This window comes from Misgurnus anguillicaudatus, chromosome 22, assembly GCF_027580225.2.
Source record: "Misgurnus anguillicaudatus chromosome 22, ASM2758022v2, whole genome shotgun sequence".
NCBI lineage: Eukaryota > Metazoa > Chordata > Actinopteri > Cypriniformes > Cobitidae > Misgurnus > Misgurnus anguillicaudatus.
Window position 1 is genome coordinate 27,319,427 of NC_073358.2, and position 12,810 is coordinate 27,332,236.

Genomic DNA, 12,810 nt, shown 5'->3' on the forward strand with positions numbered 1-12,810 from the left:
CAAACTATGATTGGCTTTCGTTTCCCTCTATCAGAATCCAAATAGCGGCTCCTAGAGCCAAACCACTTTCAACACATTAGGCAACTGTGAAGTGTCGATGACAGGAAAATAATATTGTGCACTCTTAGTCATTGTTTTATGATTTAAATATCCGAAATAATCCATCAGGTAAACACCTTAATTTCCCAGAGGCGAAATAATGTTTTGTTTTTGTCAGAGCGCAGAATAATACGTAACGTTAGTTAAGGGTCTGTATTTTGTCAATATAAGGAAGAACACAATGCTGATCAAATCGACGGAGAACTTTCTTGACATTCACTTCACGGACTTCAACGGAGTATTACGACAATAAGGTAAAACTCTAAAAACACACACTATGTGAATTTGATCAATTCAAATATGTTGTCTTGTCTAACCCGATATTTTTTAAATTGTTTTCATCATCTAATATAGGCTACTTCATGCATTCAGGCATTTGAAACAGCACCAAATAGTTGTCTTATTTCGCTTTATTTGACTGTTATGCATGGCAGGTGGAATATTTAGGTGGAAAGCATGCAGTTTAATAAAAAGTCATATCAGCATAATGCATTCACAGGTTTATTGGCCTAAGTATCTTGCAGTATAGCCCGTTGTGTCTGGGGTATTTTATACTTTTAGTATTTCTCGTTATGTTGTGCTGTCACGCGCACGGTTTGCCTGCATGTTGCGAGCGCGCTCTGCTTCTCCGCTTCAAACTGTGCGAATCGCCGCACTTTCCCAACCCCCGTTTCGCTGCTTAGGCAACGAGGGCGGGGATAGCCTAAATAAATGTGGGGAGGGAAAAACGAAGACAACAAACCTTAAAAATTGTAGGCCACGGCGCGTGACCCAGTTCCTACTGAACAACAGTGAGTGTAGCACGATTATTATCCCCGCGCCCGGCACAGGTCCAGTGCGCGTAGTAGCCTAAATGTGTGCGAGTTATTTTTATCTCTCCTTAGTTTTAGAGATAAGAAAGTGTTAAAGTATAATAAAAAAGACATAATTTACGTCTAATTGATTAAGTGTACTGCTTAACATGGTAAATAGGTATAGGCTACTAAAAGTTTTTTCAAATTATGACAAGAATTTTTTTCTGAAGCACATCACACAGGTCTATATATACATCATGTAGGCTATCATATACATCAGAGGTCTTCAACCTTTTTCAGCCCAAGGTCTCTGTGGATAGAAAGAAGAAGCAGGTCTCCCATGATGCATATTGTAGTAAACTAACAAATGGGTTCACATGCATCCTATAATGCTTACATTACAAATAGATCAAAATAACTATTTGGAATACTTTTCATGTGGAAATTTAAAGCTTATAAACAATTTTTCATATTTGTTTGATGCCAAATTTAATTTCTCAAAAAAAAAAAAAATCCTGTCAAACAATAATTGGTCCCCGTCAATATACAGGAAATATTTTCTTTGCCGATTACAGCTGAACACATCATGGTCTGTCTCACTCAGCCAAAGCACAATGCCCCTCATTATTTGCGGGGTGGAGTGGGCACCTTTAGGTGCTTAGTTTTGTGGTTTCTATTACCATAAGTTGATCTTGAAGTGTGGTTGTGAGATGCTAATCCCAAATAAGAAAAATGACTTCTTTTACCCAAAACCTGTGGGAGGACCAGGTGGGAAACCACATCACTACACCTGTTGATTGTACATTGGGAGTGAGGCCAGTGTCAATTTCAAAGCTGTGTGTAGTGATCTGAAGTCAGTGTGGGCTTGGCTGCTCCTACGCTTTTGTGTAGGAGTATTGGGTGTTCTTGATTTTGGACACAATGAATACACAGAGAAGAATGTAGTGTAGTGTTGTGCGTCAGATATGTTGTTTTTGGGTCCCCTGGAGAAGGCGATCAGTCTGAGGCTGACCTACTTTTCCTGTACTTTATACCTGCAGAGCTATTTATACCAGTGGCACAGGGCTACAGGAGCAACTCAGACCATCTCTCCTCTTTCAAATGCACAAATACACATTTCAGCTAGCATTTACACTATGAGCCGTGTTCATTCTCCTACCCTCTTACTCTTTATCTTTGTTTTTTTTACCAGCCTGGCCTGTGGAGACCAAACCCACCCAGCCATTCACCCACACACTGTGAAATCCACAACCCCTCAGAGGTGCAGTGAGGGCGAGTTGTATACTTTAAAAGAGCCTGGCGTCAGTCCGGCGTGTAGGTCTGCTGTAAGGTACTGTCTCACATTTCAAAGCCATGTAATATGAAACAACCCACGTCTGTTTTTTTTTTTTTTGGTCCAAAATGATTTAAGAGTGAATAACACATTTGTTGAGCCACAACTGGTTCATTAGAAAAAAGTTAACATTACATTTTTGCAGAGTGGCCCATTAAATAAAGTTGCATCAACAGTGACCACAAACTCTGCAGAACATATTTGGGTACTTTTATTTTTAACATCTCTTTATGGTCACAGGAGAAAGAAAACTGCAGTTCCAGGAATGGAGGACGGTAGGCCCCTGCCTCCAGAAGGGGGTGTAAATGCCAAACTATCCGCCACAGCCATCAAATCAGAGTGTAAGACGGCGGTTACAGCTATCAGGAAAGAGCAAAATCACCCGGAGATATCAACGCAAATGCGTGTGAGAAAAAACGATCTATGTGATGTGCCTTGCAAGGTGCCTCGTTTCCAATATGTGGATTTTCCTTCTTTGCACCAGTGCATCCAACAGCTTTCTGTGCCTCCCATGAATGTTTGGCTGGGATCCTGTTCTCTTGCACCAAAGGCACCGAACCATAGTCCTACCAGTCCTAAAGAAAAGGTGCCCAAGTTTAAGTATGTGGACTATCCCTCTCTCCACCACTGCATTCAGCAGCTGTCAGTGCCTCCGTTAGAAAGCTGGAGTGTGGGGCTGGTCAAGCATAATGCAGAGGGAAGACACGAAGGCTCTGGGTTACAGAAGATTCCCGCTCAGCCTGGAACTGTGAGAAACAACCAAAGAACTAAGAAGAACAAGGCAGGAGATCAGTACAAGGAAATTACAGCATGCTGTTTCCCAAACACAGAACCTTGCAAACTAAGAAACACACACACAAACTCAGGCATGAGTAAGGAAGAGAGGCCTGTTGGAGGTCCTCAGCAAGGCTACAGCTCAGATAAAAAGAGACTGCCAGAGAGAGTAGAGAAAGATGAACCACACTTAAAGTTTTCTGCTAGAAAACCAGATGTTGATTTGGGATCAGACTGTGCTTCCAGGTTAGAATCTGGTTTTGGATCGCAGACCGACACAAGGGTGATAAGAAATTGTAGACCTTCGGTTATTAGCATGGTGCACACAGACAAACAGAAGCAATGGATAAAGGCAGATCACATAGAAGAACATTGGAATCCTTCAGATCCTGAATGGGTGCCTTGGAATTTTCTCCAAGAGTCAGTTTGCCCGTTCTGCCAACAGATGTTCACAAATCCAGAGCAGTTCAGGGCTCACCAATGGAGCCATAGAGATAAGGTGACTTTTAACACCATTATTTATTGTTTAAAGGTGCAGTGTGTAACTTTTAGAAGTATCTAATGACAGAAATGCAATCTAATATACATAACTATATTATCAGGGGTGTACAAAGACCTCACATAACTGTTATGTGTTTATTACATTAGAATGAGCCTTTTTATCTACATACACCGCGGGTCCCCTTACATGGAAGTCGCCATTTTGTGCCGCCATGTTTTTACAGTAGCCCTAAATGGACAAACTGCTCTACAGAGCATGTTTTGTCACTAGTTCTGTATTTAGACCATAGATATGTACACTAGATGTCGCCTTGGGCTTCTAAGCATGCATCAAACCGCCGCCATCTTAAAACAGGGGTCTTGTCATAGGAAGTATCTAGGTAAAGATGCTATCTCCGCCTGTACTTCGAATTCATGGAAGATGCCGGACTTTTGTGCTGCGTATGGATGTTACCCACTGCGCAAAGTGACGTCGGAATGACGTCTTTTTCATGTAATTTTTGGACGTCCAAATCCGGTCCATAAAAGGGGTTGTTTTGTAACGCCAGGCGACGTCTTTTTTTTGACGTCTTCTGCACGTCTAAATGTTTACATCCGTAGGACCTCCGTAAGGAAAAGAGACATAAAAAGGGTTACAAGCAAGTCTCGCTAACCACTCGGCCACACAGCCATGTCTAAACATTGTCTATAAGGCACACTTATTGCATTCATAGCAAATTAAATTGTGAGTATGGTCATATACTTTTAAAATAAAGAACTACATTTAATTACATATTTTTAATTGTACATTTAGATGAATTTGTATATAATTCAAGAAAGCAGAAAAACAGTACTGTATAAATAATATAGACTCACTATACGTAAGTATTAATCATGTTGGTACAATAATGCTGATATTTGTAAATAAACACATTTTTATAGGCCTAATCATGTAATATAGACATAGGTATGTCATAGACGTCCAAAGAATCACCCAGCTCAAACGTCAAATGTTGCCATAAATATGATGTCCTAATGACGTCCAAAAAATTACCCAGTTCAAACGGCAAATGTTGCCCGTAAATATGACGTCCAAGTAGGGTCATGGTTGGACGTCCAAATAGTGGACCTAGTTTGGACGTCGAATACATGTCCAGAATTGGTCATTGACCGACGGACCCAATATAGACATGATCTGCACGTCTATCCGACGTCCTGTATTTAGTGGGTAGGGCTACTAGCACTATGCATTATAGTTAGAAAAAGTAAATTTTCATAATTTCAAAACTTTAATTTTTTTCTGGACTCAATGCTAAATACATGTCTGACTGTTGAAACGAACCACAAGAAAACCAAGAAAATCGCATTCATGACGATTTATGGTGATTTTATTACCGTTACACCACTGCCTGGCACTGATGCAGGGCTCCCCTGTTTCAAGATGGCGGCTCTAGTTGACGCATTCGGTCCAATGAACTGCCGTAGCCAGGGCGACATCTAGTGTATATATCTATGGTCCTAGACAACATGTTTGTCCTGTGGCGGCTACTGTAGCTTCTCTATGCATTTCGGTGAACGTTGCCTGAGCCATTGGTTGCAATTCACAATATCATTGCTTGATGCCACTAAAATCTACACACTGCACCTTTTCATGTATCAACTATTTATAAAAAAATGATCAAATCTGGCATAAATGCCTAATTTCACAATGTTTACCAATTTTTGTGTATTTTATGGCACTAAATAGTTGTTGGGCATAAAAAATCAGTTCTTGAATTACTGTGCAATATAAAAACTGTTGTTTTAATCACAATTTTCTTATATTCACAGAGACCAAACTGATGGCCAAAACTGAAAGGTCACCTGCCGGGTGAAAGCTGCATTTGGCAAACAAATCATGCCGGATTATGGAATCTCATCATCAGAGGCCTTCTTGTGTTATGATTGGCTACAGTGGTGATTGCTGGAAGGACTTTGAAGAGATCAAAGACATGACACATTAGAAATGTTTGATTCAGACCTTAGGGAAAATAAGTCTTTGTATTTATTGATTACATGAAATTTTAAAAGGTAGAATTGGACGGACAGAAACACACAAGCATACAATATTCTTTGTTCGCACATGAACACACATCCAGGCACACATAATTGCAAGAGTGCAGACACACTCCTAGTATCCTATTTACTGTATTATTCATAAGAGCTCGATATTTACTGCCCCACTTAAGGGCCACCAGTCATAATGGTGTTTCAACTGGCAGGCGATTAAATCCAGATTTATAGACATAACAACATGTTACAGACTCCTGATGAGATTTGGCAAAGAGACAATTTTGTTGGGTCCTGAGAAATATTAGCTATTGTTTGTGCTTCACAAACAAACAGGTTAATAATGTTTTGCTATCTAAATGAGCTTTTCTGTATTTTTATGTTTTTGAAATTCATGTATAGTGACTTTATGAGCTGGCAAATTTTTTAAATCCTTTTAAGTTTGTATTGTGCAAGTATTTTTTTCATACAGAAATAAATGCTTGGGTTTTTCAAAACAGGCATTTGGAAAGACTCTCAGTTTTCTAAATGTAGGCTACACCCTTAAAAATGGTGGGTTGTTTTTAACTCGTGGCTGGGTAGATATTGGACAGAACACGCCGCTGGGTTATAAATAAACCTATGCTGGGTTGTTTCAACCCAACAGTCTGTTAAATATTTACCCAGCTATGGGTTAAAAACAACCCCCAATGTTCTATATGGTATATTTTTACATGAACAAGTTGTTGATCCAACAATAACAGTAATAATGCTTAGTTGTTAAGTTTTAAGTTTAAATATTAGAAAAAGTGTTTATTGGCATTTACAAATACTAAAGGTAACGCATAATTTTATAATAGGAAATGTCTCAGAGATACAGCTAAAATATTAGGTAAAAGTATAAAATGAACTATTGTAGTTATATATTTTTTTATCATCTCACATTTATTATGATTTAATGTACATAAAATTTGATTCTCTAAAACACAAAGGATTTAACATCATAGATATAGTGATTCGTACGTCATACATCTGAGCAAAATTCCCCTGGACTTTCCATGTGGGTTGTCCCTGTAAACAAAAGCACTTACGTTCTTGTACAAAGAGTCAAAGGGCCAGATGCGGCAGGTACAGTACAGTAAGCATTTAACAGTCTTGCGCGAACAGTCAGATGAAACCTACTCGAAAAAACAGAAAAAATGGAGTGAAAAGTACAAGCGGTTCTGAAAACTTAGGTTTTACCAGAAAGGAGCAGACTATCAAGAAGCAGCGAAGCAGAAAGACAGTTATAATGAAAAACCCAAATGCAAAGACAACCATGGGAGCTGGTATTTGTTTATTTAATTCTTAAACCATTTAAAATTTACACTTAGATTTATAACAATTTACGTGAAATTATTAAACAAACGTACGTAAAATTGTAAAAACAAACAGTAACTTTCACTTTCACTTAGTCCAGAGAATCAACAGCCTAATCAAGATAGTTTCTTTTTGCACATTTTAGATGTTGTAATGCTTGTATCAACCTGATACTCATTGTTTGTAGGTTATTCACAAGTGTATGATCCGTTTGACTCCCCCAGGCCGGAGGAAAATGCGTCATCAAAGGTTGGATTCATTTATAATACAGATACAGTAATGTGTACTTATTCTGTTTCCATCTCAAAATACCAAATGACTGATGCATTCTAAAACTGTATATAAACATCCTTAAAGCTATTTAAATGGCAGTTCAGCCCAGTGACAACAAACCCACCCATTCCAGCATTAATCTAGTTAGTGCTTTTGCAAAGTGTTGTCGGTTTAGTCACTAGACAGAAGTGATTAGATTGTGCATTGTGTCAGATCTGTGAAAATAAGATATTCTCCGCTCTCTCACAAACACAGTAAGCTCAACAGATAATAATGTTTATTTAACTGTTATTCAACATAATGTATCAATGACTTGCAAAGAGAGATTATTGCAACCACTGCATTTCTTTTTCCACAGTGCCCAGTGTGTTTCTCCTCACCGAACCCTAGTTATAAAACAGGCCAAACTGATGCATTGCCTCAGTGTACTCAATGTGCTCAGTTCCTGTGTGGCTCCTGCCTCTACCCCTGCACTTCTGATTCTGCTACATGTACCAACAAGCTGTGCCCACTAGTATCTACACTGCTCACCTGCGGAGTGGTCTCAAATCCAAAGAGTAAAGTTTTTGGTTGTCCTGAGTTTCGAGCCTGTCCCAAGTGTCACATTTTGATTAGGCATGAATCTGGATGCAAGTTTGTCAAGTGCCAATCAGAGAATTGCAATCACAGATTCTGTTTTATCTGCTTGCAAGATGACTGTCTTAATGATAAGGAGAAGTACTGGTTGCTTACTTGCAAAAAGCCAAGAGCAGAAAGACAACGATTTATGTTAACATAATCCTGAACAAATCACCGGGCTGGAAACTATTTGCAGCCAAAAAGGCACAAAATTCAATTCCAACCTCACTGTTCAGTGCTAAACAGAAATAAATGATTTAAAGAACTGATTTAATCCACTACAGAAACGTTGGAATTACTGACTTCATATTTAAAAAAAATTTCAATGTGAAATATTTTTTTGTATGAAATAAGAATTTTTTGTACAAAATAATTTTTGTACGCTTTGTTAAGTGATTACAAATATCATTTTACTGGCTGAAGACCATTTACTGACTTAACATCCTAAAATATCTTAAGAATTGATACAAACATTAAAATGGAAAAGTCTGAATTCACTTTTGGAGAACTAGCCACAGTTGGAGGACTTTTAAGTTGGAATTTGGCCTGACAGTGTAATGATTTTGTCCATTGTGATCTGTGTTTAAATTGCATTGAACTGCGTCCCAAAAAGGTTTAACCAATCTTAGGTTTGTGGGTTGTCCAACACTTTCTAAATTAGTTATCTTAATTTATTATCTTTTTTATTTTATATTTTGTATAATGATCAGTTGACCACCAAACTGTATAACTGACCACTATCTCAAACAACTACAAAAATGTCTTTCTTATCAGCCTGTATATTAGCCTGATATTAAAGAAGCAATAAAATCAACTTGAATGACATGGTTTATATTAAATATCTAAAATAATTTCTTATTGCCCACACTGTAAAAAAATTCCGTAGAAATTACTGTATTACTGGCAGCTGGTTCACAGTAACATACTGTAGATTTTACATTTATGTTGTTTACTGAAAAACAGTTTGTTCAAAGATAAATGAACATATTCAGTCTTTATCTCCTACAGTAAGTTACTGGCAACCAGCTGCATAATTACAGCTAATTTTTACAGTGCAAATAGGCCTTAAGCCAGAAATATAGTTTGTTTTTTACATGTATGCAAACGTACGTACATGGTCGAACGTACAGCCTTGCAAAGCATAGTTTATTTGACTCGTACATATACACAGACGTTTGACGCATGTGCATTGTGACAGAATGAAATGCATCTGGGCTACATACTATATTCTCCTGTACGCATATGCGTGACCTACTTGTAAAAAGTATGCACGGTTACAAAAATCTGGCAGTGCGCGCATGCTATTCTGATGACGAAATTTGCATCACGCACACTGTACGCGGACCCTTGCGTTTGCGTAAAAACTGAACTATACTTCTAGCTTTACTGTCAGGCACTTCAAAACTCAGATAAAAAGTGTTTTAAGCATGAAGGTAAAACAGGCATCTATTTGACAGATTGTTTTCATCCAAAGCAACCTGAATGTACTAAAAACTGACGCTTTTCCTTTGCATTTTTGAAATGTTTCACGTACAGTCGACAACTTTGTAAAACGGATCCCTGTTCACATGGTCTGGCAAAATCTCAAAACACTGTATTATGCCATGTATTGTGCATGCTTGTTCAGTCAGCTGATGCGTTTGAACACTGATGGAACCTCAACCCACCACCATTTCTAAATGTTTTTCCGCATTGTTCACAAGCATAGGGCATCTCGCCGGTGTGGAGGCGGAAATGGCGTGTAAGTGTCAACGCGTGACGGAAACGTGCACTGCAGACAGAACAGGCGTACGGCCTCTCTCCTGTATGGATCCGCTGGTGGATCTTAAGATGGTGCTTACGGTTGAAGCCTCGGCCGCATAAGCCGCAATGATGTGTGTTTCGACCGGAGTTATATGGACGCCTCTCAGGGTTCTTGTGGAGATTTGGAAAGTGGACGTGTTGGGCCGATGTCGAAGATGACAAAAAATCTTGGTCTGTGGGGCAGAAGAAACAGTCAGTTTAGGACAGCAAAAAGGTGTAATTATATTAATACTCCCTTTTGCTTAAAGTAACTGGGATGTGTCCATGTATAAAGCACATAACTCTCCTCTCTAGCATAGTATTTCAATACTAACCCAAAGGAAAGTTGGATTGGCAGGGCTGGTCTGACTGGTAGTCCTCTGAATGAAATGGCTGAGGTCTCCAGTCTTCAAGTAATCGAGACTGAGCCAGAGAAAAGCTTTCAGAGTTAGGCTCCTCCTCTCCAGTGAGAGACACAGGAATTGGGTCATCATAATCCTCGTCTTTTTCCACCTTTACAACCACTTCCAAAGATGATTCATCACTCAGCACACCTGGAACTGTCCCATCACACGCCTGCTCATTTTTGGACATGTGTCTGTCATTTTTGATGTCTGAAAAGGAATTTACAGGAGACTATAGCAGAACTTTAAATATAAGTTATATAAGCCCCGTCAATGCGACAGACAGTAGCAATAATAGGTTAAAGCCAAAGTGTAACATGAATACTGTTTTAGGAGTATAATGGTGCCCCTACAGAGACAGCAGCTCAGTTATTATGACTAATAACAACTCATAGGGGTTAAAACACACACAGAAAAAATATACTGTACTGAACAAAAGCCACATCATGAAAGTGACTTGTTTATCAAGTATTGAATGCATACTCGAAATGTGACCTTTGAATTTAACCCATCCCAGTTGGTCATGACCACCCACACCCGGAGCAGTGGGCAGCTATCACTGCAGTGTCCAGGAAGCAACTGGGGTTAAAGGACAAGTTCGGTATTTTACACTTAAAGCTCTGTTTTCAGATTGTTTATGATGAAATAGAACGGTTTTGACTGAAATTTGGACGTGTGATGCTGGCCCGAGAGTTTTCGGTTTCTGTCGTATCACCTCCCACCTCTACAATGGCTGCAAAGGTGCACTGGAATAATCCTTCCTAAAATGCATTAAATGTTCATTTACAAAGACGTGAAACTCACCCATTGGTCAGGGGTGTTCACTGATATGCTCACACAAAAATCGCTGCAGAAGGTGCTTTCCAACAGGTGTTTTACCATTCGTTGTAAATTGTGGACTTATTTTTCGAAACGCCTCACACCCGTACATTCTTCCGCTGAGAGCTTGAATAATAAACACTCCAGTCCAGTTGGTGGCGATAATCCACATTTGCCAATTGCAAGAATACAAACAACGTTCCCGCGGAGTAATACCGCACCTCACAGCACATCTAATAGCCATTGTAGAGGTGAAGAGTGATAAAACAAACACCCGAAAATTCTCGGGCCAGCATCATATGTCCAAATCTCAGTCAAAACCGTTCTGTTTCATCATAAACAATCTGAAAAGAGGGCTTTAAGTGTAAAATACCGAACTTGTCCTTTAAGGTGCCTTGCTCAAGGGCACCTCAGTTACCACCTGCTGGTCGTAAGACTCCACCCAGCAACTCTCGGGTTACTAACCCGACTCTCTAACCACTAGGCAACGACTGTCCCCAATGCTTGAAACAACCAACCTGCAAAGCTACCTTAAGGACAAAAAGCTGTTCTAAAGGTGGTCTTGTCACACCAAATAGTAACTTAACTGTACTTAGTTAATATAAGTTAATTAATAAAAACAATTCATAGCATTATTTTTTGGAAAATCGTCACTTTACGCTAATGTACAACGCTTTTTACTGAAGTTTACTGTAACGTCACTCTACTGTCAAGTTATACCAAACATATTTGCGATTTATTGAAGAGCATATGTGTCTTCTATAGTAATCTCAGAACTACTCGGTGATAGTCGAATAAAATCTCTGTGATGGTCTCTGAGCTATTTAAAATCTTACCATTTGTCTCCTCTAATGAATTTTGCGTGGATTCCTCTTTTGTATTTGGGTTTACCGTCTGGGCACCCACATCTCCATGGGAGGTCTCGCGGGGTGTTTCTGTCGCGAATGAATTCGCATTCGTTTCCTTCGATACCTCGTTATGATGTTCAGAGTTCACAGTAAGCTGCGTTTCATGTATGGGAATGGAATGCGCGACATTAAGGGGTTTAAACTGCCGATGCCCCCGCTGAACCCGAGACCTTATTGAGTTCTTCAGCGCCTGACTGATACTACCGACGGGAAAATCTTCAAGTCCTTGCGGCTGTTGGTCTAGGCGTGCACGCATAGTAGACAGCTGGGTCTCAGCTGTTTGCAGCCTAAACCTTAGGGCATCGTTGTCCTGTAGAGCCTCTTGAACCTTGTCCTGGACGTCTCTGAGCGCCCTGTCGAGCAGTTTGGAGATTTCGACAACGGCGATCTCCACAGCCACACCGAGCGCGTTTTGAAGGGTTGATGTCAATTCATCTTGAAACGACAACGACACTTCGGCAATCATAGCAGGGTTGCAATGAACCTCCATTTTAGAAGAGGATTTTCCGTGGTTTGAAATGTATTTTAGCCAGTATTCTGGTAGCTTAAAAATAGACGTGCTGTTCCATTCGCTGGCTAACGCCGAGTTGTCTCTCCAGCCGTGGAGATGTTGGCCAACCAAAACCATTCCCTCCGTTATGCAAAGTTAAAACTAGATAAATGGTGTACTTCTTGTTTTATTTAAGCCTTAAACTAATCCCATTTATTCAAAAAAATACATAAAATCATATATATTTGTAACTATTTTCAACATTTATCTAATAATATATATCTAAAACTCCGGAATATATCATAGTTGTCCACGTTTCAGTGGTTTAGTAAAAAATAACAAGAATAGTTAATGTATTAACAAGAATAGTTTGTGATTAACGGTGATCTCGGTAAAAATTACTTAACTTTAAAAAATATATATATTATACAAATATTAACTAGTAAAAAAACGAATTATTTGTTGTATGGCTTAGCAGGACACCACAATAATTCATATCTAAAATAATATTCAATTTTTTTCTTTAAACAAACTTTTTGGATTTTATGTTAACGACGAGAATTTAATAAATGCAAGCTTTTGTATAAATCTTCTTTTATTCATAGGAAAGTTCCATATCCATAAATGTACAAAATGTAAACCCCACTTT

The 12,810-nt window shown here is 39.0% G+C and overlaps 2 protein-coding genes and 1 non-coding gene across 5 annotated transcripts; 2 read left to right on the forward strand and 1 right to left on the reverse strand.

The window, feature by feature from the left end:
- The first annotated feature begins 29 nt into the window (after window positions 1–29).
- LOC129440435 (uncharacterized) lies at window positions 30–6,028 on the forward strand. 3 transcript variants are annotated; one of them, XM_055199801.2, is made up of 5 exons: window positions 30–168; window positions 271–353; window positions 1,934–2,223; window positions 2,467–3,499; window positions 5,311–6,028. In XM_055199801.2, the coding sequence occupies exons 3-5, from the start codon at window positions 2,030–2,032 to the stop codon at window positions 5,320–5,322; spliced, it is 1,239 nt and encodes a 412-aa protein (XP_055055776.2). In that variant the 5' UTR covers window positions 30–168; window positions 271–353; window positions 1,934–2,029; the 3' UTR covers window positions 5,323–6,028. The 3 variants fall into 3 exon arrangements, with proteins under 3 accessions (XP_055055776.2, XP_055055777.2, XP_055055775.2); XM_055199802.2 differs by having other exon boundaries at window positions 31–168; window positions 2,086–2,223; XM_055199800.2 differs by having other exon boundaries at window positions 50–353.
- Window positions 6,029–6,679: 651 nt separating this feature from the next.
- Window positions 6,680–8,003, forward strand: LOC129440436 (uncharacterized). The gene is made up of 3 exons (XR_012365490.1): window positions 6,680–6,836; window positions 7,055–7,116; window positions 7,499–8,003. It is a non-coding gene; the product is annotated as an uncharacterized protein (transcript).
- On the reverse strand, window positions 6,828–12,314 carry LOC129440434 (uncharacterized). The gene is made up of 3 exons (XM_055199799.2): window positions 11,600–12,314; window positions 9,876–10,154; window positions 6,828–9,734 (listed from the first exon to the last, which is right to left on the reverse strand). Exons 1-3 carry the CDS (start codon window positions 12,297–12,299, stop codon window positions 9,382–9,384), a joined length of 1,332 nt encoding a protein of 443 aa, XP_055055774.2. The 5' UTR covers window positions 12,300–12,314; the 3' UTR covers window positions 6,828–9,381.
- Window positions 12,315–12,810: the final 496 nt, after the last annotated feature.

Bases quoted from the DNA above. Each gene is read 5' to 3' on its own strand.
- LOC129440435 (XM_055199801.2), top strand. From the start codon at position 2,030: ATGAGCCGTGTTCATTCTCCTACCCTCTTACTCTTTATCTTTGTTTTT. The intron at 2,224-2,466 runs GTACTGTCTCAC...TTATGGTCACAG, and splicing joins GCGTGTAGGTCTGCTGTAAG to GAGAAAGAAAACTGCAGTTC.
- LOC129440434 (XM_055199799.2), bottom strand. From the start codon at position 12,299: ATGGTTTTGGTTGGCCAACATCTCCACGGCTGGAGAGACAACTCGGCG. The intron at 10,155-11,599 runs GTAAGATTTTAA...ATTCCTTTTCAG, and splicing joins TTCATTAGAGGAGACAAATG to ACATCAAAAATGACAGACAC. The intron at 9,735-9,875 runs GTTAGTATTGAA...TCTGCCCCACAG, and splicing joins CCAATCCAACTTTCCTTTGG to ACCAAGATTTTTTGTCATCT.